The sequence below is a fragment of the Enhydra lutris genome, unplaced genomic scaffold, assembly GCF_002288905.1.
Source record: "Enhydra lutris kenyoni isolate GAN:26980312 unplaced genomic scaffold, ASM228890v2 scaffoldscaffold90, whole genome shotgun sequence".
NCBI lineage: Eukaryota > Metazoa > Chordata > Mammalia > Carnivora > Mustelidae > Enhydra > Enhydra lutris.
The window spans coordinates 5,979,851-5,999,893 of record NW_019154174.1 but is presented as its reverse complement, the minus strand read 5'-3'; the positions used below and the strand labels follow the sequence as shown (position 1 = coordinate 5,999,893).

General features: G+C 53.9%; 1 protein-coding gene across 5 annotated transcripts in view; it reads right to left on the bottom strand.

Moving 5' to 3' along the window:
• Window positions 1–20,043, bottom strand: part of LOC111162178 (integrin subunit alpha L) — a 39,314-nt gene that overhangs the window by 3,616 nt on the left and 15,655 nt on the right. For 2 of the 5 annotated variants that reach the window (XM_022526392.1, XM_022526393.1), the window contains 19 exons: window positions 18,765–18,916; window positions 18,505–18,642; window positions 17,827–18,024; window positions 17,551–17,681; window positions 16,721–16,881; window positions 16,480–16,631; window positions 14,847–14,936; window positions 12,128–12,181; window positions 11,967–12,037; window positions 11,484–11,625; window positions 9,586–9,696; window positions 9,318–9,397; window positions 9,116–9,202; window positions 7,621–7,696; window positions 3,035–3,148; window positions 2,712–2,768; window positions 2,522–2,620; window positions 2,023–2,118; window positions 1,178–1,288 (listed from right to left, as the gene is read on the bottom strand). In XM_022526392.1, coding sequence (XP_022382100.1) covers window positions 1,178–1,288; window positions 2,023–2,118; window positions 2,522–2,620; window positions 2,712–2,768; window positions 3,035–3,148; window positions 7,621–7,696; window positions 9,116–9,202; window positions 9,318–9,397; window positions 9,586–9,696; window positions 11,484–11,625; window positions 11,967–12,037; window positions 12,128–12,181; window positions 14,847–14,936; window positions 16,480–16,631; window positions 16,721–16,881; window positions 17,551–17,681; window positions 17,827–18,024; window positions 18,505–18,642; window positions 18,765–18,916 — 2,120 coding nt within the window. Of the gene's footprint in view, window positions 1–1,177; window positions 1,289–2,022; window positions 2,119–2,521; window positions 2,624–2,711; window positions 2,769–3,034; window positions 3,149–7,620; window positions 7,697–9,115; window positions 9,203–9,317; window positions 9,398–9,585; window positions 9,697–11,483; window positions 11,626–11,966; window positions 12,038–12,127; window positions 12,185–14,846; window positions 14,937–16,479; window positions 16,632–16,720; window positions 16,882–17,550; window positions 17,682–17,826; window positions 18,025–18,504; window positions 18,643–18,764; window positions 18,917–20,043 lie in introns of all 5 variants that reach the window. The other 3 variants (XM_022526388.1, XM_022526389.1, XM_022526390.1) reach the window with 3 other exon arrangements.

Sequence of the window (20,043 nt, the reverse complement as noted above, 5' to 3'; positions counted from 1 at the left end):
TGATCAGTGGGGATCTTATTAAAGAAAAGGCGGGGCATCTGGACAGTGGCAAACCAGCGCAGGTTACAGAGCAAGAGGTGGATGTGAGCGTGCTCTCGCGGAGAGACAGCAGCACAGAATACTCGGTGGGAAACCCAAGCTCCTGAGCAGTTTATATGGGATCCTTCCATTTACGTTTTCTTTTCTTTTCTGTTTTTTTAGATTTTATTTATTTATTTGAGACAGAGAGAGAGCACGCAAGCAGGGGGAGCAATAGCAGAGGGAGAGGGAGAAGCAGACTCCCCGCTGAGCGGGGCTCGATCCCAGGACCCCGGGATTATGACTTGAACCAGAGGCAGCGGCTTAACTGACTGGGCCACCCAAGCGCCCCCCTTTTATGTTTTCTACCTATATACACAGACGCTGACTTTTTCCCTCTGCCTCTCTCATGCTCACACGTATACACATATTTAAACAACAAAATTAGAACCTGGAAGAACAGAAACCAAATGGTTGTTAATGACGACCCTGGGGGAATGCAACAAGAAGAAACTGATTTTCTGTGCTTTTCTGGAGGATTTGAGGGTTTCTTATGGAACATCTGTCCTCCGGCATTCTTCATCTGGCGACTCCTTCAAATCCCAACTCAAACGCCTCCTCTCCTGGGAGGTCTTCCCAGACTCCCCCAGCCTAAGTGAAGTTCCAGCGTACAGGCCTTTGAGTGGAGCCCTTATCATGTGTGTGCCTGTCTCTGCCATTAGATTGGGAGCTCCCCTCTCCAGTGCTCCAGTCTCCACCATTAGACTGTGAGCCCCCACAGTGTACCTGTCTCCACCATTAGACTGTGAGCCCCCACAGTGCGCCTGTCTCCACCATTAGACTGTGAGTGTCCCAAAGGCAGGGACCATGTTTGTGGTATGTCTCTCTGTGTCCCAGGGCCCGGCCCTTGAGTCGTGGGCGCCCCCTCCTTCCCTGGGTACCCAGTCCTGGTTCTGCCAGCACCTGGTGGAGGGATAGGGGGGAAGTCTTGTTTGCTCTTGGGGCTTCATGAGCCTTATCTGTGGAAGGAGGGAGTGGGCCGAGGCCACCTTGATCTTTAACGGTCCTGGATCTTGACAGTCTCTGCCCTGACTCCTGCGAAACCCTTTTCCTCAGCTTGGCTGTCTAAGGCAGGCCCGTGGCTCCCAGAAGCTCCCACCTTATAGAGAACGGCGAAAATCACCAGCAGCACCAAGAGCCCTCCGATGCCACTCAGCACGTAGACGTAGAGCATTTCCTTCTCATAGACGATATCCACCTTCATAAGGACCTGCAGGCGGAGAGCTGGGGACATGAGAAGGCTCTCCCACCTCTGACATGCTTGTGAATGGCTAGGTCTTCGCGGCTCTGGTCAGGACTGCTGCCCCACACTGCCAGGCTGGCCTGGATGCCTCCCTCCAGGGAACCCCCACCCCCACCCCACACCATGCAGCCCCGGGAGCCAGCAGGCAGACATGCACATGACCCAGCGGAAGCCCTGATGTAGCTGTCTTGAGGCCAGAATGAAATGTCAGAATCTCGGCCCAGCATGCCAAACCTTCCAGAACCTGGCTGAGGCTTACCTAATGAGGGGCAGCTTCCCTTCCCCTGCTCCGAGCTTCCTGCTCTGCAAACCGCCTTGCCACCCTCTTGCCTGGGTGGCCTGAGCCCCCATGCTCACTGCTTGTTCTGCTTAGAGCACTTTCCTGTCACGCTCCGAGTGGGCAGGGGGTGGGTACCCTCTGCTGAGCTGCCAACACACTGATCTCTGCCTGACGCATCTCATCAGACGGGTGACCTCATAGCCTGACTGCTTGCCCACCGGTGGTGGCAGGGAGCCCATGGCACTGCCCTCCACGGCCCTCGCCAAGACCAACCGCTCTGACTGCCCGGAAGCTCTTCCTTTTGGGCCCAGCCGGGGGCCCTCTGGCTTCTGCTCTAGCTCCTCCAACTCCGCCCCCCGGGGCTCTACAGAGCCCTCCACCGACCTCTGTTCCCGGGGCTTCTGAGAAGCCAGAGCCCTACCTGGGCCAGGGAGGCGTTGCTGCCGTAGAGGTGGAAATGCTTGCTGCTGTTGAAGGAGACAGAGAGGGAGCTGCAGAGGCTGAACATGGAGGGGGCCTGTGGAGGAGAGTGGGAGACGTCAGGCCGGGGAAAACAAGGACCAGAACCTGCTGACTTCTGCACCCCACCTTGACTCAGGGGGAGAAGCTGAGGAGAACAGGCCCTGGTGGGGAGCACCACGGCTACTGATTTCTCCACTGGAGCATCCTAAGGGGCCACGCCCCACTGCTGGAAGGAAATTTTCCCTACAAAGAACCCAGAAGAACCATCCGTAGGCCCAGGAAAACCGCCTGGCAAATTCCAAGCAAATCACGGATGTCTTTCATCGGCTGCTGTGAAAAGATCAGGGCTTTGCATCAGGGTCATAAAGAAAAATGTAGGAAGCCCATCTGGTGGGGAGTCTGCTGCTTGTCCCTCAAGCACCCCCGACCCACTGCACCTGTTGCCAGCAGCTGCTAACCTTGATCTCCCCCACCAGCTCCACAGTCCCGGTCACTCGGACGAGGATCTCCTCCTTGAAGTCAAGTGGACAGTGGAACTTGGCTCTGGGCAAACAAGGCTGCTGAGAAGGAAGAGAGCGGGGGTCAGAGAGGCCTGTCTTCCCACCTGCACTCTGCCGGCCCCCACCCCAACTTCTGAGCCCACCGGACCTCAGCCTCGCTGGGCAGCCTCTCCAGATCCTCACGATAGCAGGTCACAGGAGAGTCCTAGGAGTGATGAGATGGGGTCCTCGCTTAGTCCAGAGCAGAGAGGGAGGACGCTGGCCCCTTAAGGCCAGAGCGTGGCCTCCCTCTCCGTTCCTCAGTTCCGGAGCATCCCAGGACACTCCCACTGGCTCTTGGCAGGTTCAGAAATCACTGAGCCCAACAGGACGCATCCCTCCTCACTCCCTTCCCACACGTCTGTACCCCTCTTATGAGCTCACTCCCACCAACCCGAGTGTCCCTCCTTCCCCTGGGCCATGGCTACTTACCATCTGCACATTCCACTCGTGTGTGATGGGCCCCTCGCTGTAAGGCCCCGGCACCCCAACCACGGCCTCCAGGGCGGGCACGTTGTGGTCGTAGACAGAGGGCTGAATCCTCACCTAGGACAGAGGACATGGGACAGCAGAGCCCTAAATGCCGGCCACCCCTCCAGAGGCAACGCTCACTGGCTGAGGCCTGAGGGCCTGCTCTTTGCCAGGCGGCAGGCAAGGACAGCTCGTCCTCGAAGCTTGCCCCTGCGGGCTACATGTGCCTCTCTGCCTTCTCCGAGGGCAAACCTTCAAGGTGATCGGTTGACTCCCCAAGGAGAGGGCAGCGCCCCCCTATCCCCACTGCATGTTCCCACAGTGCTCTGCGTCCTTAGCAGGACATGGGTCTGTCTGTCCAGGGGCTACATGCTCCGTGAGGGCAGCAGCTGTGGCTCCTTTTGCTGACGACTCCCTGCTGCCTGATGCACTATCTAGCACACAGCGGGCCTCCCGAAAAGTCAATGTTCGAATGCGTGAAAGAAAGAAGGAAGGGCATTTAACAAGCATAGATGCGAAAATTGTTTGCACAATGCAGGTTGGGAAGGACTTGCTTTGGTGAGGGCATTGAACTGATTTAAGAAACAAGGCCTGAGTGCCCTTTAGATGAGAGAGCGAGCTTGTGCGAGGGCTGGAAGATCCAGAAGCCGGGAAGGAGTAACTCAGGAGCAGCACCACAGAACGGCTCAGGGAGGCCGAGCAGGGAATCTCAGAGCCAATCTGAAAGGTTCTACCATGGGTCACTTGACAAACATTTGCAGACGCTTGAAAAATATCAGGTCCATTAAATTAAAAAGGCCTACCTCAGAGTGGCCTTTGAATTTAACCATAGAAGACTGAGAGGAGTGGAACAGACGAAGATGGGGGGAGGCCCCCAGGAAGCGAAAATGCAGGGAGTCAGGACAGCACCAGGCGAGTGAGACACGGAGGGAGGTTGGGGCCTGGGACAGAGAGGTGGGACACATGTCTGGAAAGGAAGCTTGAGGTGAGGTTGTGTGACCAGAAGGCCTAAGACCAGAAATCAGGGGACCCTCAACTAGGCAATGGTGAGTCACAGAAGTTAGCTGAGGAGGGCAGGCTCCGGGCGGCTCCCTCACAGCAGGCCTAGAACAGAAAGAAGTGGGGACAGCAGGCCGAGGTCCAAGCCGGCAGCCTGTGCCAACAGCAGCAAGAAGATGAGGGGCCAGAGTCTGAGCGGTCGTGGGGGCCAAGGAGACAAGAGAACACGGACTAGAAGTTGAGGCGGGGGCCACGCATGGAGGAAGGACAAACTCATCCAGACTTGGAAGTTTAACTTGAAGAAAAGGGTGGTTTTGAGCACCCCTGAGGTGGTGTTGGCTTAGAAGAAAGCGACACACTTGGTTTAGAACACATTGAGTCAAAGCCTCAGGAGGAAAAATTGCACTCTTAGGTATATACCCAAGAGAAAGAAAACCTGTCAACACCGAAGTTTGGGCAGGAACATTCAAGCAACACGGTCTATAAAAGCCAGAAAGTGGAAACCACCGAGATGTCCACCAGCAGACGAGCGGACAAATCTAGCGCGGCCTACCTCACAGTGGAATATTATCTGGCAAGAAAAAAGAGCATAGCATGGGCCTGGGCTACAGCGCGGATGACCCCGAAAACACCCTGGGAACCCACAGAAGCCCGTCACAAAAGACGCGGTACTGTAGGATTCCTCCCCTATGTGAAGGTTCTTTCTGGAATAATGAAAATCTTCTAAAATTAGATTGTGGTGATGGTCGTACAACTTTGCAAATATAAGAGTCACTGAACTGCACACTATTTTTTTTAAAGATTTTGTCTACTTATTTGAAAGAGAGACAAAGAGAGCACAAGCTGGGGGATGGGCAGAGGGAGAGGGGAGGGACAAGCAGACTCCCCCACTGAGCAGAGGACCCCAATACTGAACCCAGACCCTGAGATCAGGACCTGAACTGAAGTCAAATCCTTAAGGGACTGAGCCACCCAGGTGCCCTGGATCTGTACGCTTTAAAAGCGGATAAATCAGGGGCGACTGGGTGGCTCAGTCAATGAAGCCTCTGCCTTCCTGCTCAGGTCATGATCTCAGGGTCCTAGGATTGAGCCCTGCATCTGGCTCCCTGCTCAGCAGCGCATCTGCTTCTCCCTCTCTGTCTGCCCCTCCCCCTCATTTGTGTGGTCTCTCTCTCTCTCTGAAATAAATAAATAAAATCTTTTTTTAAGAAGCAGGTAAATCATACGGACTGTGACTTGTATCTCATTCTATCATGACCAAAAAAAAAGATGTTTGAAGACATCCTGGTGGAGAGCAGTGACAGGCTGCGGGGGACAGAGGAGCCGGAGGGTCACAGTGTGGACTTGGGAGCTGCAGGGGGACTCAGACGGCGGGGTGGGCAGCGGTGCGAGCGTGCGGGCCCCCGAGGTGGTCGCTGAATGCTGGATCTAGGCCCCGGGCAGCGCTGTCATCCCTGAGACACAGAGGGGTTGGCTGAGGTTCAGGGAGACTGGTTTGTTTGAAGTGATGGGGGAGCAGAGCTGGCACCTGATCCCCGGCTGGGCCTCCCGAGACTGGGACAACGGTGTTCCATCACCTTCCTCGGATGAGGGTGAGAACAAGCCTCAAAGCAGCCACCGCTTTGCTGGCTGACGTGTTGAGCGCTATGCAGAACACTTCACATGCATCGTCCTGTTTTTCCTCTTAACAACCCCATAAAGTAGGTGCGATTATTATCCCCATTTTACTGACTGAAAAACTGATGCTCAGCGAGGCTAAGCAAACCGCCCAAGGCCACACAGCTGGAAATCGCAGAGCTTCAAAAAGCTTTCAGGCTGGCTGAAGCTTATGTGTCCTAACCGGCCAGGAGAGAGGAGGGGAAGGAAAGGGAGGAAGCAGACCCCCGCTGGCACTGGACTACCCAGCCTGTGGAGCTTACAAAAGACCCCAGGTGACCTCCCTGTGGCAAAAAAAAAAAAAAAAGCCTAACAGGAGAACTTATGGCAAGAGGGAAAGATCACCAGTGTCCCACGCTGAGCTGGGTTTAGTTAAAACAGAGATCATTAGGGCCTTTAGCAAGAGGAGCCAAGCGGTGGGCCAGGCAGCCAAAGGCAGAGCTCGAGATGCTGGAGGGTGCTGAGGTGGCTGGAGGGGGCTGGAGGCATCTGGCCAGGCTGACTTGAGAGAGAGAGAGAGAGAGAGAGAGAGAGAAATGGGGTGTGTGTGGTGGCGGGGAGCGCAAAGGGTTTGCGTCAGTTCCCAGAGGAGTGGGGCAAGGAAGGAAACAGGCTTCCACAGTCGCTGGGGAATCTGCAGCCAGCGTAGAACACCGGCCCCAGCCATTAACCATCACCACTTCCCAGGCACTGGGCCAAGCACCCCACGTGGAGTAAGTAAGCCACTTCACCCTCACGACCAACCCCTGCAAGTTCTTCCAAACGCCATGTGTCACAGCAGTTAACAGTTAACAGTTAAGCCCTTGGCCCAAGATCACACAGAGATCGAAGGGTAGAGTTGGGGCTTGGATCCACACCTGCCCAAATCTTCCCCACTGTTCCACTGGTAAAAGGACTAGTCTGCCAACCTCCTTGGGGAACCCGGAGGCATCCCAGTGAATAGCACTAGAAACCAAGCCTAGTGGCCATTCTCTGTGCAAATGGGCACCTGACCTCCCCAGGGGGGAAGTCATCGTATCCAAGTCAGATGGCTCCTGCCTCTGTTCTAAAGGGGCTAACTGGCTGGGGTCCCTTACTTGCTGGGCTCCTGTGCCAGTCTGCCCTGACGCCAGTGCAGCCTTGGGCAAAGAGAGTTTCTCTGTGGGGCCTCAGTTTCTTCCACAGGAAAATGAGAATGTCCTTGGGGGAGTCAGTACCTACTCCTCTCTCAGAGGTTACCTCTAAAAAAGCCTTAGACCACTCAAGCTTTAGACCCAGAGGCTGGCCTCCCTCTTCTTCCTTCCCATAATGAAGATTGCTATTATAGCCCTGAGCATATGGCATTGAGAAGCGACAGATCATTAACTCAGAGGTTAAACACATGAATTCTGGTATTTCAATAAGTGCTGGAATCTGACCTTTCCCCTTTAGTAGCTGTGTCACCTGGCAAGTCACTTGACCTCTCTGTGCTGTGCATGTCTCATCTGTACGCTGGGAATGGCTACGCCTCTGCCTTCTGGGGCTTTCACAGGTTGGGGGGAGAATCACAGGTGGGGGGGTCACAGAGATAAAGTGCCAGGCACAAAATTTGGGTCAGGTGAGGGGGGCAGGGTCCCTGACTTACGTAACTGCTGCCCCAGCGACTAGCCAAGTACCCGGACTACAGCAGTGGCTCATTAAACGTGTGCATGAAAATCTAGGTTCTCTCTCACCCACAGAGGAAGTATCCGGTGCTGGAGAAAGGGGCTGGGGAAAGTCAGCAGAGGCTGTGAGGTGCTCTAGGAAGGATCACGGGGTGAGGTGGAGGCCGCTGGATTCGCCGAGGACAGGGCTGGGTCTCCGCAGCCTCGGTCCTCAAGATGGGGCTGAAAATTGTGTGACCCCCAAGGGCCTTGTCACACAGAGGCTCATACCTGGTAGAAGTGGTTGACAGAGTGGCTCCTGGGACCCTTGGGAATGAAGCTGACATACAGTGTGGAGTTTTCCTTGCTGTGGAGAGAGGGAAGAGCAGAGGTAGAAAGGGGAAGACAAGGACTGGATCTCCAGCAGAGCAGGGACCCCTAGCCAGGGGAAGCCTCCGAGGGATTTCCCCAAGGATCATGCAGGCATGCTTTCCTGTTACCCAGCGCTCTGCTGTTTCCCTTATGGAAAGTAAGGCTCGTGGAAGGGGGTCCGTCTGCTGCCCAGCATCCTGCTGTGGAGGGCCAGGGCTGGAACCCAGGCGGATGTGCATTGGAGCTGTGTGCTCCCCACCACACAAGGTCCCCCCCGCCCCATGAGGGTCTCCACTGTCCTCTGGGTCCTTTATCTCCCACACAACGGCACCAGCCTCTGGCTCCCTCGCCATCTCATCCTTCCAATGACCTTCCTAATGTCACTGTCTGATCCTGCCATCTACCTGCTCGGAATCCGCCGATGGCCCCCTGCTGCCCGCAAGGGTCAGCCCACAGCACCCCCCATGTCCAGACCTACCCGCTGCACACCCCACATCCATTGTCCCCTGTGCCTGCACACTCCCTGTTCCCCAAACCCACCCCACTATCTGCTGCCTCCTTTCGCCCATGCTTTTCTCTATTGCGACAACGTCCTTCCACTTCCCTGGCCCTTATCTGAACCCCTTCATTCTCCAAACCCCAGTTCAAGCCCCTACATCTCCGTGAATCCATCTCTCTTCCAACTCAAATCACTTCTCCTGGCTCTAATTTCATACCACACTTCAGACAATATCATTGTGTTTAGCATTTGCGTTCAAAAGTACCAGAGACCTTGGCTCAGTCACTGTCCCTGTCCTCTCCCTGAGCCAACTGGAGAAAGCTACTCTGCTTTTTGAGCTTCATCCCCTTTTCTGTAAATGAGAAAATCCAACTGGTGATCCCCATGGGTCCTTCCTGCCGTAGTCTTGTGAGACTCTCTTATTCTGTGTACACATGACCTTGGCTTCTCCTTGTGAAGACTTGTGAAGAGTTTCTCCTTCTCCCTTCCAGGTCCCTCCAGGAAGGGGCTGCATTTAGCATGGGGTTTTGGGGTCATTTAGACCCAAATTCGGACACCAGCAGCCATGCTGCTTAGCTGTACGCCTCTGGGGGAGGTTCCCCCTTCTCTGAGCCTGCCTGTTCCGCGGTAACGTGGAGGGAGGCACAGCTGCCCCACAAGGGGCTGATAAGGTCAACCCTCCATGTGCTTTTTCCTCTATCAGCAAACCGCTGATTTCAGAACTCTTAAAGGGCCTCCGCTCTTCTGGGTGTTGAAAACTCTTGGGCTTGTGGTTGGAAGCAGTTCTGATTACCCCTGGGGGGCCCGAGGAAAGGGGGAGGCTCTGAAGGAGAGCCCTGGGAGGTGAGGCTGAGCCCCGGGTAAGGAGGTGGAGGTGGGAGGAAAGGGCGGTAGGCTGCTCAGCCCTCAACTTACTCCTCGGTGAGGATGTTGATGGGGTACAGGATAGGGATGCTGGTGGTGGCCAAGTTGTTCTCCAAGACTTTTGAGTCCTCATTGTCACTGCGTGGGGGCAAAGCAGAGGGCAGTGTTAGGAGAAGCGCGTGGCCAGGACCGTGTGGCCGTCTGTGAGCCGGGTCAGCGGGGCCCGTGGGGGCCTGCCTGGGGACCTGCTCACCAGCTCACATTGGCGTGCAGCTCGACAAAGTCCCCCCAGGAGCTGTTCAGCAGCGTATGAAACATCACTTGGATGGCAACCTGGCAGGGGAGAAGAAGGGAATGAGGAAGGAAGCATCTCAGGGCGCCCAAGCCCTGATTCCAAAGTCCAAGCTGTCATTCCCTTTGGGGTAGGAGCGGGGTGGGGGGCTTCTTTACCCATTACCTACTCCCTTCCCTCCCCACCTCTGCCCGGCCCCTTGGAGGCTTGTGGAGCTTGAGACACTCACCAAACTGCCTGCTTTAAAGATGGGAGAGCTCACATTGCAAGAAAGGATCCTGGTCAGAAGCTTGGATACCTCAGGGAGCTCCTCACAGCTCACGGGTATGTGGGTGTGGGGCTGGGGGGTGAGAAGAGAAGGAACACACTTCTTAGTGGGCAAGGCCAAGGTTCCCGGAGGCCACCAACCCTCAGGGCTCACACCCTCTGCTCTGTCCCTGGGGGGGCCCATTCTCGGGGTTGGGGGTGGGGCAGAGAATCAGGGGCACAGCCAGAGGCTTCATTCAGAGATGTTCACTGTAGTGCTGTGTATCTTTGTGAAAATCCAGAAGTGATCAAACAGTTCAAAGAGCTAGGAATGGTTCGGCGCCAGGCGAGGACACAGTGAGATCTACACAGTCAGCAATTGTTCTAAAAATGAGCTCGAGGGGCGCCTGGGTGGCTCAGTCATTAAGCGTCTGCCTTCGGCTCAGGTCATGATCCCAGGGTCCTGGGATCGAGTCCCACCCACATCGGGCTCCCTGCTTGGCGGGAAGCCTGCTTCTCCCTCTCCCACTCCCCTTCCTTGTGTTCCCTCTCGGGCTGTTTCTCTCCATCAAGTAAATAAATAAAATCTTAAAAAAAAAATAAGCTTGAGCCCTGATCCTGGGCTAAGCGGCACAGAACCATTCATCTTCATCATCATCTGTGAGGACAGATCTCGGTCTCAAATTGGGGAGGGAATTGGATAAGGAGACCGAGGCTTGGGGAAGTCGGGTGACTTCTCCAAGTCCCACCTCTGGGTCACCTGGCAGGGATCTGGTAGGAATGGGAACAGGGGTCTGTCTGACTCCAGATCTCCAGTTTTTCATCACTCTACTAGATGCCCCATGAGGAAGCGTTTAATGCTATCGGACGAGAATAATTCAAATGTCCGCAGACAGATGACTGGATAAAAAAAAATGGGGTCTATCTATACAATGGATATATTATTTAGCCTTAAAAAAGGAAGTAAATTCGCCCAAGCCACCTCACAAGCCCCACACTAATTGGAGAAGACAGACACAAGAGGCAATATCATATGATTCCACTTCTGTGAAAAATCTAGAGCAGGCAAATTCATAGAGATAAAAAGTAGATGAGAGATGACCGGGGGCTGAGGGAGTTATTGCTTTTAATGGATGGAAAGTTTCTGTTTGAGATGATGGAAAAATTCCACAGACAGATGCCGGTGGCACAACACTGCAAATGTTCTCAATGCCACCGAATTGTGTGCTTGAAAAAGGTTAAAATGGTAAATTTTCTATTATGTATATTTTACCACAATAACCATTTGTTTTAAAAATAAGGAGGAAAAATAACCAAATGAGAACAAAATGCCAATCAGTTAAAACAGGTATAGAATGAACGAAGATGCAATGTAATTTATAAGCACATGCGTAGACACACAGCAGGATAAACACCAAAACGTTAAAAGCAGTAACTGTTGGTTTTAAGAATATGGGGCGATAGTCTTCTCTAAGCTTCTCTGGGATTTCCAACTTTCTGGGGGTGATCATACATTACCTCTGGGCTAATAATTAACAGAGTAAAAGTTGTATCTAAAACAACCTAGGCCACTCCGCAAAAACATGTTGGTCACCTTTCAGAGGGAGGGAGCTGGAGCTCACGAAATCTGTGTCACAGTCTCCACTCATGGGACCCTCTCACTAGCCCTGCAGATGCCCCCAGCCTCACCGGTCGAGGGATCCGTAGCCCACGGAGGGAAGGGGTGGCCATCAGCCTGAGAACCCGGATGTGGACCTAAGGCTTCAGCACGCCAGTTGCTGCCCACACCTTCAGGCTGTCCTGTCTGCCCGAGGTTCTTCGAGGGGAGCAGAAGCTGTGGGGACAAGGGTGGCCTCAGGCAGGCCATGCTTTGGCGCTCACCTTGCGCATTTCCACTTTGCGGAAGGAGAGTCCCTGAGGGAAGCTCAGGTTGAGGCGGACCCAGTATGCGTCTTCTTCTAGGTTACTCAGTGTCAGCGACACGGAGAGGCTGGCAGAGGGGGTCAGACGCAGGACTCCGGATCTGTGGGCAAGACCCGGCAAAAGTCACAAGGGCCCAGGTGTAGAAGCAGGCTCAGAGGTGGGGGCTGTCAGAGCTGAGGGATCAGCCAGGTGAGAAGAAATAAATACACCGAAATCAGCTCCCGTGCACAGGCTTTGAGGGATTCGACCTCATCTGATCCTGACAGGAGGGTCCACGGGACTGGAATTTCTCAGAGAGGGAAACTAAGGCCCGTAGGACACATGTAGTGAGTACAGATGCGGGTGTTCTGTCTCGAAGCCCCTTGTTCTCTCCCACACCCGGGAGCTGCCTCAGGAAAACACCAAGTGGGACAAAAGAGCCCATGGGATTACAGGCCTCACCCTGGAGAGAACGACACCCCCAGGTCTGCCTCACACTGCTTGTCCTCTCCGCAGTTCTTCTCAAAAGGGATCTGAAAGGCCAAGGAGAAAGACTAGGAGGCCCAGGCCCCAGAAGCACGAGGGACAGACCCTGGCCTCTCCAGCTGCCCCTTCCCCCTTACCTCCTTGGTCTCTGCGTGTAGTGAGGGCCTCAGGATGGGCTGTACGTTCTTGCCCTGCTGAGCACAGAATGGTGGGGGGGCCAGGAAACAAGATGGTTAAGTTGAGGCAGCGGAACTGTCGAAGGAGGGCTGAGGAGCTCAGAGCTTGGGGCTCAGCTGGGCCGGCTTGGGGGGCCCCTCAGGAGCTCCAGGTGGCACCTCATCCTCCTGACTCCGCCCCAAGGCCACCTGTGCAGCTCCTTAAGGGAAGCTGAAGCTCAGGGTGTCCACTGGACAGGAGAACCTGGCCTTGACAAAGGAGCTCCAAAGCTCCTCCCAGCCCATCTCCTTCCTTGGGCTCACCTGCCTGTGACTAGCTTTCACTGTGGTCCTCAGCAAACCCCAGCTCCCCCCCCCAGAGCAGCTCTCCTTCTCTCCTCAGATCAAGGCCAGTTTTCCCAACATTTCTGGGGTTTCTGCTGGGTGCACACCAGAGAACAAAAGAAACACACAGCCCGTGCCCCAGTCTGAGGGGAGAAATGACCAGCATCTTCGAGAGTTTGATGGAACAGTACGGGGTATATTCAGAGCCTGCAGAAGGGAATCCTATCCCCCACCTGGGGATGGGAGGCTTCCTGAAGGAATGGATCTCAACTGAATTCTAAACCATGAGCAGGAGAAAGCCCGGCGAAGAGAATGGAGAGGGAGGAAGAAAGGCAAGAGAGATGGCATCTGTGCAAGCGCAGGAAGATGCTCAGACCCCCTGCAGAGTTTATGTGGGGGAGGGGACGTGTGGGGGGGGCAGGGGGAGGGCAGGAGTCCACAGCAAGGTCCAGGTTCCCCTGGGCCCTGAAGCCACGTTAGGCAGTTGGGACTTTATCTTGAGGGTAATGGTGTCATAGAATTGTCCTGTGAGTTATTAGATGAATGTTCTAGAAAGGCTCCAACCTCCTCCACTTCCAGGCCACCAGCCAAAGACCTCCAGACCCTTCCCCCCAGGGCAGGGTTTCTGGGGGCCTCTGCTGACTGCTCCCACCCATCCTCAACACAGATTCCTGCCACTCACTAGACCACAGCCAGCCCCCAAGTGGACATCCAGGGTCTCGGTCTTGCTCAGTTGTCCTTCTCCCAGAAGCTAAGCCCACCTCCTCATTTCCCTTGAATGTACCACCATAGCTTTCCTTATGCTCTTCCTCTTGCCTCTCCTCAATCCACCTACCCAAAGTCGACTCATTTTGCAAGACCCAGAACCAGAGCCACTTCCCCCAGGAAGCCTTTCTTGACAACTGTGAGCCCAAGTCTCTTTTTTTACCCTGAGTTTCTACTCCACACTGCCTGGCTTAAAAAAAAAGAAAAAAGAAAAAAAAAATAGTGCCAATGGCAGAGGCTGCTGGTTGTCTCCATATATCCTCCCTCGCCACCTGCTTTTAAAACAGACCCTCCCCTTTTTATCAGGTTACGGGGTTGAGTGGGGGGGGGGTGCTGGACTGTAGGCTGCGCTTAGTTCAGTTAGGCGTGGCCATGTGGCCAAGTTCTGACCAATGAGATGTAAGGGTATGCATCACGTGGGGTTCCAGTCTCAAAGGGAACAGGGTGCTCTTCCAACCTCTTTCCCACGCCTGCTGCGCTCCCAACGCCTGCTGCGTTGGGTTCTGCCATCTTCGTTGCCTGTGTTCACACTCTGCCTCCTTTCTGAATGTCCGCCTTCTCTGCTCTACCTGGGGACTTCAAGGGTCGCATCTTCCCACGCCTGTCCACAGCCTGTTGTAACTGTCTGTTGACTTGTCTGACCCCCAGAGCAGGCTGGGAACCCCTTCCGGGTAGGGACCATGTTTTATTTGCCTCAGTGGAGCCAGTTCCCAGAACAGGGCTTTGCACAGGCAGGGGCTCAATCAACTTCCCTTAAGCCCTTGATGAGCTTCTGGTGGGCGGGGGCTTTCATTTCTGGGGAGCGTGCCACTGTTCCCTGCAGACCCCTGGAGAGTGAGCATGCTCGGGGGAGCCCTCAGCGGGTGCTGCCAGAAACCACGAGAAAGAGTGCACTTAGCAGTCCCGTGCTCCAGCTCTGGGAGAGGCCTCACGATGTCGTGATGCATTTTATGGACGGGGACACAGTCCGAGAGATGGATGGAACCTGCTCAGATGTTCATGCCAGGAAAAAGGAAATCCACATCTTTGGGCGGGAAGGCTCGGGCTCTTTCCACCAGATTCTGCTGCCTTGAAGCCAAACTGCTAGCTGAGCATCAAGGACTTGAGGAGATGAAATCTGGCCTTGGCCCCGGGTGGGGAGTGTGTGGTCCAGCAGATGAGGAAAGGTATATTTTCCTCTTGTTTTACATCATGATGGTCCCCCAATTCGGCTTTGAGGAAACTACCTGTTCACAACTAAGTACACTTCAGTGAGAAGGCTGACCAGGGTGCCCCGGCCTCCCTGGAACTTGCAGCCTGAGCAGTGTTGGGCTCCTGGGGAGGTCTGAAGCTGGTGCTAGGGACATTCACTGAAGGGGCTGTGTCTGAAGAGTCCACCCGTTATCCCCTCCCCTCAAGAGCCCCCAGAGTCTCCACTCTGATTCTCCTTCTTCCCACTCCTGCTTTGCCAAATACAAGCTCCCATACGTTCCTTTCCTACTGTATTTGGTTTCTATTGCTTAAAACCAAAGACTCCTCAATAATACAGTCCTGCTAAACTGAAATTCTACTCTCCTGTTTCCTATCAATTCCCTAGGTGAACCCTTCTTACCGCCTGTTGGTCCCTCGGTGTCCCTTCTTCCTCCAGGAGAGAGAAATTTAGGGAGATGTTGATGGGAGAGATGAGGTCTTGAATGCATACCTGAGGGTGATGGGAATGCCACTTGTGAGTTTAATCTTCCAGTTAAATGCTCACCTGGCTTGTACTTTACAAATGGTGAGATTCTAGCATCAGGTGTTTATAATATGTCCGGGGTCCCTTCTCAGCACAAGTCAGCTCCCTCAGCCCCAACTCCCATGGCAGACGTTGCTGCTCAACCACCCCACCTTTCCCACTGAGTCCTGATCAAAACCCCTGAATCTCTGTCAAACCGCTCTAGGAAGCCATTACCGAGGTTTGCACAAGAAAAGAATATTCTAGAATAACTAGAATATCCGAGTTCCTTGAGAACAGGGATGGGTCTTGGCCTTTTATGTTATTCCCAGTCCCTGGGAATACAAAACTGGCACTTTGTAAGCACCCAAATCATCTTCCCCTGAACTCCTTCACCAACCCTAAGAGGCAGGCATTATTATCCCCACATTAGAGAGGAGGAACATAAGGTCAACATATCCCCACATTAGAGAGGAGGAACATAAGGTAATCCGAGTTTCCTAAGGCTTAGAGCTAGGAGGTGAGCCCAAATCCATCCAATCCCCAAGTCCAAGGTCTTCCCATCATGACACACTACCTTTTCTCTGGCAAATTTATGTTGAAAATCTCCAAATCTTATGGGGGGTAGGGGTGAATGCAAGGAAGCAGAGGGGCACGGAGTGCAGATATGAATGAACTAGGAGAGTGAGCTCAGAACTGTTAACACTGTGATGGCTGTTTGGGGGTTCACTGAGCTATATTTTCTGCTTTTATATGTTTGAAATTTCCCCATAACAAAAAATTTAAAACGAACCTCAGAATCTTTTTGTTTTTGTCGGGGGGGATGAGGGACAGAGGGAGAGGGAGAGAGAGAATCTCAAGCAGACTCCATGCTGAGTGTGGAGCCCGACCCGGGGCTTGATCTCACAACCCCAAGATCATGATCTGAGCTGAAATCAAGAGTTGGATGCTTAACCAACTGAGCCATCCAGGTGCCCCCAAACTTTAAAATCTTATACACCAATCCCACACTCAATATCTTATTAAATATTTAAAGGATCATAATAATTTACCATCAACCCTATTTTACACAGGACTGTTAGAAGCAAACTGAATTTGGGTGTCTCAGCAGTTGCCCAAATTGGTATTAAGAAAATATTTTTCTGCAATGGATGTTAATAATAAATGACTATGGGCACCTGGCAAACCAGGACACGTGCCGTGACTGAATATTCTGTAGCTATTCAAATACTTATGAAAAGCTGGGTAGCAGCATAAATATATGATGTGTGGAAAAATTAGGGGAAAAAATGGGAAGTACTTTCTAATGGTAACGATGTTAAAACGCCTACGTCCATAGATTAAGAACTAGAGGAAATATGCTAACGGTATTATTACCACTATTACATGAGGAAATGGTGGTGTCAAGAGACCCAAGGGCCTTGTGACCCAGCCAGACAGTGACCGAGCTGAGCTTTGCACTGCTGCTCCCGTCACCGTGGTCAGCTCCGCCACACCCGCACTTCCTAGGGCAGCCCCCACGGCTCCTTACCGGGAAGTGGAACCAGAACTCGGTGCAGGATGGTTGTCTAGTGACCACTGTGTGCCCGCTGAGTTCATGTCTCCCTCCCAGGAACAGTCCCCGGCTTCTGGTCCGATGGCCATCCAGCTGCAGAGTGTAAGTGAGATTGGCAACCAGCAGTCCTGGGCAGGGAGAAAATCAGAAGTTGAAGGGGCAGGGTTTGGGGGGTGTCCTGGGGCCATAAGCAGCTGCTCTGGGAAACGACACTGACCTTGAAATTGGAGAGTGAGAGGCTTGACCTGGAAGCAGACTGTGATGTTAACTCCTTCTTTCTTCTTGTTACTGGGTGAATAGGAGCATTCCACTTCGTGTACCGGGATCTCCGCCGGGGAGAAGGCTATCTGAGTGAGGATGTCCACCACGGGCCGGGAGCTGTGGAGTGGAAAGCAACGCTCTCCCTGGGCCTCAGCAGTATTCCCAGTCAGACCTGGGGCTCCTTCCACAAGCATCCAGAGGACTCTAATCCCCGAAAGCAGACCTCAACAGCCCTGTCTCCTCGAAACAGTAATAATAATGGTAATTCATTAGGGCTTCCCATTTCCTTCTAGAGGCCCTCTGACCCATTTTCCATATGGAAGAATGAGCTTTGGGGAAGTGAGGGGGAACAAGGAGAAAGAGACAGAGAATCCCGAGCAGGCTCCACGCCCAGGGCGGAGCCCACAACAGAGTTCCATCTCCCGACTCTGAGCTCAGGACCCGAATGCAAACCAAGAGGCAGACACTCAACGGTCTGAGCCACCCAGCTAAGTGACTGGCTAAGGCCACCCAAGAAGTAAATGGCAGAGCTTGGACCTGCATCTGGGTGACCAGTTTCTAGAGCCATCCCCGGCTGCTGCTTCTCTAGGAGGTTGTAATGTCAGACCGGCCTGGGTTCAAATCCCAGTCCATCACTGAATTGCAGCCATTTAAAGCAGAGTAAGACATGAAGGCTGTGCGGGAGGAGAACCTCTCTGCTGGGGCTGGGGGAAGACTAGAGGAGTCCTACTACATGGGGAGCTGTTTGAAGGACGAGAGCTGTGGTCATCCTCACTCCTGTCTTACCTGAGCACAACCACCAGCCCCTCGGCTCCCACAGCCACATCCGTCAGGCCGTCTCCTCCGAGGTCTTTCACCCCATGGATGGATCGTCCAAACCATCGAATTCCCGAGGACACCTGGGTCCCTTTGATCCGCTGAGATCAAGAGAAAAATTCCTGTTAAGCTAGGGAGAGGACGGGCCGGAGGGTGGGACGAGTTGGGCTGGGGAGCGGGGTCTGGGTTTGGAGGCTTCTGGGTGCTTGGGAATGGGTTTGGGGGGCCAGGCAGGGCTCTTCTCACCTGGCTTGGCCGGGGGCTCAGTGCCCCATGCTGCCCGTTGAAGATGTACACAGCCCCCTGCTCCTCCAGAGGGGCCCCTACAGCCACGTCCACCAGCCCATCCCCGTTGATGTCCGTCAGGGCTGCGATGGCTGCTCCAAACCGCCCAAGCGGGTAGCCAGGGTCCCCCTGCAGCTCTGAGATCACTTCGAACCTCAGCTAGGAAGGAGCAAAGTGACAGGCTCCACCTCAGTCACTTGGCCAGCATTTGCAGGGGGCAGCCCTGCGTGCTTGGAGAATGCTGAAGGAGGGTCGGGTGTGGTCTCTCACAGAACGGGCCCAGTGCAGCAGACTGACCTGGGCTCAGGTCCCAGCTCCACCGCTGGTTGTCTGGGTGGCCTTGGGGCTTTGGAAGGTGACCCAGCCTTGCTGAGCCACAGTGATCCCGTTTATGAAGGAAAAGCACAGGGTTTCCCAGAAGGTGACTCTGTGAGGACCACCCAAGGTGTCCTGTAAATAAAAGATTTGGCCCTGGGCCTGGCACACAGCCTACCCTCCCTGGGCACGGAGGCTCAGGTCCTCTGGTTCTAAAGGTCCATTCCACTGTGACCCAACAAGGAAAGCCTTTCCAGATAATTGGGACCCGGGTTGGCTGGGAATCTGTTTCTCCTCCCACCTCCTGGCGGTCCTGGTCCCCACCTGTTTTTTCTGGTAGATAAACACCCGGCCTCCTCTCTGCTCCCCATAGAACAAGGGGGCTCCGATCAGCAGCAGCTCTGTCTCCCCATCGTGGTCCATGTCAACGCCACACAGCTCACCACCGAAGTAAGAGCCAATCTGTAGGGAGAGGAAGAGGACCAAGGAAGCCCCGTGAGTGGGTACATGCTTGCAGACAGCAGGGAGCATGACTGGCGCCCTACCAGTCCCTGACCTGCAGAAGACCCCAGGGCCATGCTCACCTGGCTGCCATCTATTTTCTGGATTTGGTTCCAGTGTCCTCTGTCCTCTGACTCCTGGAACAGCAGCACCCGCCCCACGTGCTGGTAGCGGGGGGCTCCAGTGGCCAGCAGCAAATTGAGCCTTTGGGAGGGCAGCAAGGTCACTGTGTAACCTGAGGGGGGTGAGAGAAAGAGAGAGAGAAAGAGAGAAAGAATGGGCAAGAGGGAGGACAGGGGCTTGGAATCAGGAGCACAGTGGCGGCTGGAAGAAGGTAAAACCCAGGGACAAAAAAGAGCAGAAACTCTGGGAAACTGGGTTAGAAGCAAAGATGCTGTGAAACAGAGGACCTTCCCCAGAGAAAAGCAGCCATGTGCTCCAAGGGGCACACATCCCGCCATCTTGGTCTGAAACTGCATTTCTCAAACTGTGGCCAACGCACAGGCCCAGGAAAATGCAGCCAGGAAACCTGGAGCATCTTCCTGAGCCTCAGCTGACCAGAATGTTGAGAAAGGAGACTACACTATTTTAAAATAATCACATAACGGGGCCCCTGGGTGGCTCAGTCAGTTTGGCATCTGCCTTCAGCTCGGGTCATGACCCCCGGTTGGGCTTCCTACTCAGTGGGGAGTCTGCTTCTCCTTCTCCCTCTGCCCCTTCCCCCTGTGTGTGTTCTCTCTCTCTCAAATACATAAATAAAATCTTTAAAAATTAAAGTGAGATATAGTCATAAGATGAATGAAAAATCTGCATGAATATTAAAAATAAGGCAGGAGACTTGAACACATTTTGTTTGGAGTTGTCTCTTCAGGCTACCCTCCTAGTCCACAGCTTTTATGGGCAACGAGGTTTCTCCCTGTGAGCACGTTGCTGTGACGGCTGAGGAAATGCTGCCTGAAACTGGACCAGGGATCGTGCTCTAGCCAGCACCCATCCATTAGGGACGCTCTGATTCAGGAAGACGACTTACTGACCCAATTTCATCTTCTCTGCTTAGAGTAGTGCAAAGGAGCGACACAAACAGAGCCATCCGAGACACCACCATGCAGGAGAAGAAGGGCAGAGAGGCTGAGCCCCTTTCCCCTCCATTCGTGCACGTTCTTGGAGTGCGGGAGTTGGGAATTTGCCAGTGGAAATCAGGGGCGAGGTGGTATTCTCAGTGCCTAAACCTCCCAGCTGTGTGATCTTGCATAATTACGTCACGCCCTGAGGCTCAGTTTTCTCAACCAAAACACGGGATAGGACAGGATGGTTTTGAGGATTCAAGATGACCACATATGGAGGAGGATAGTACCAGGGCTC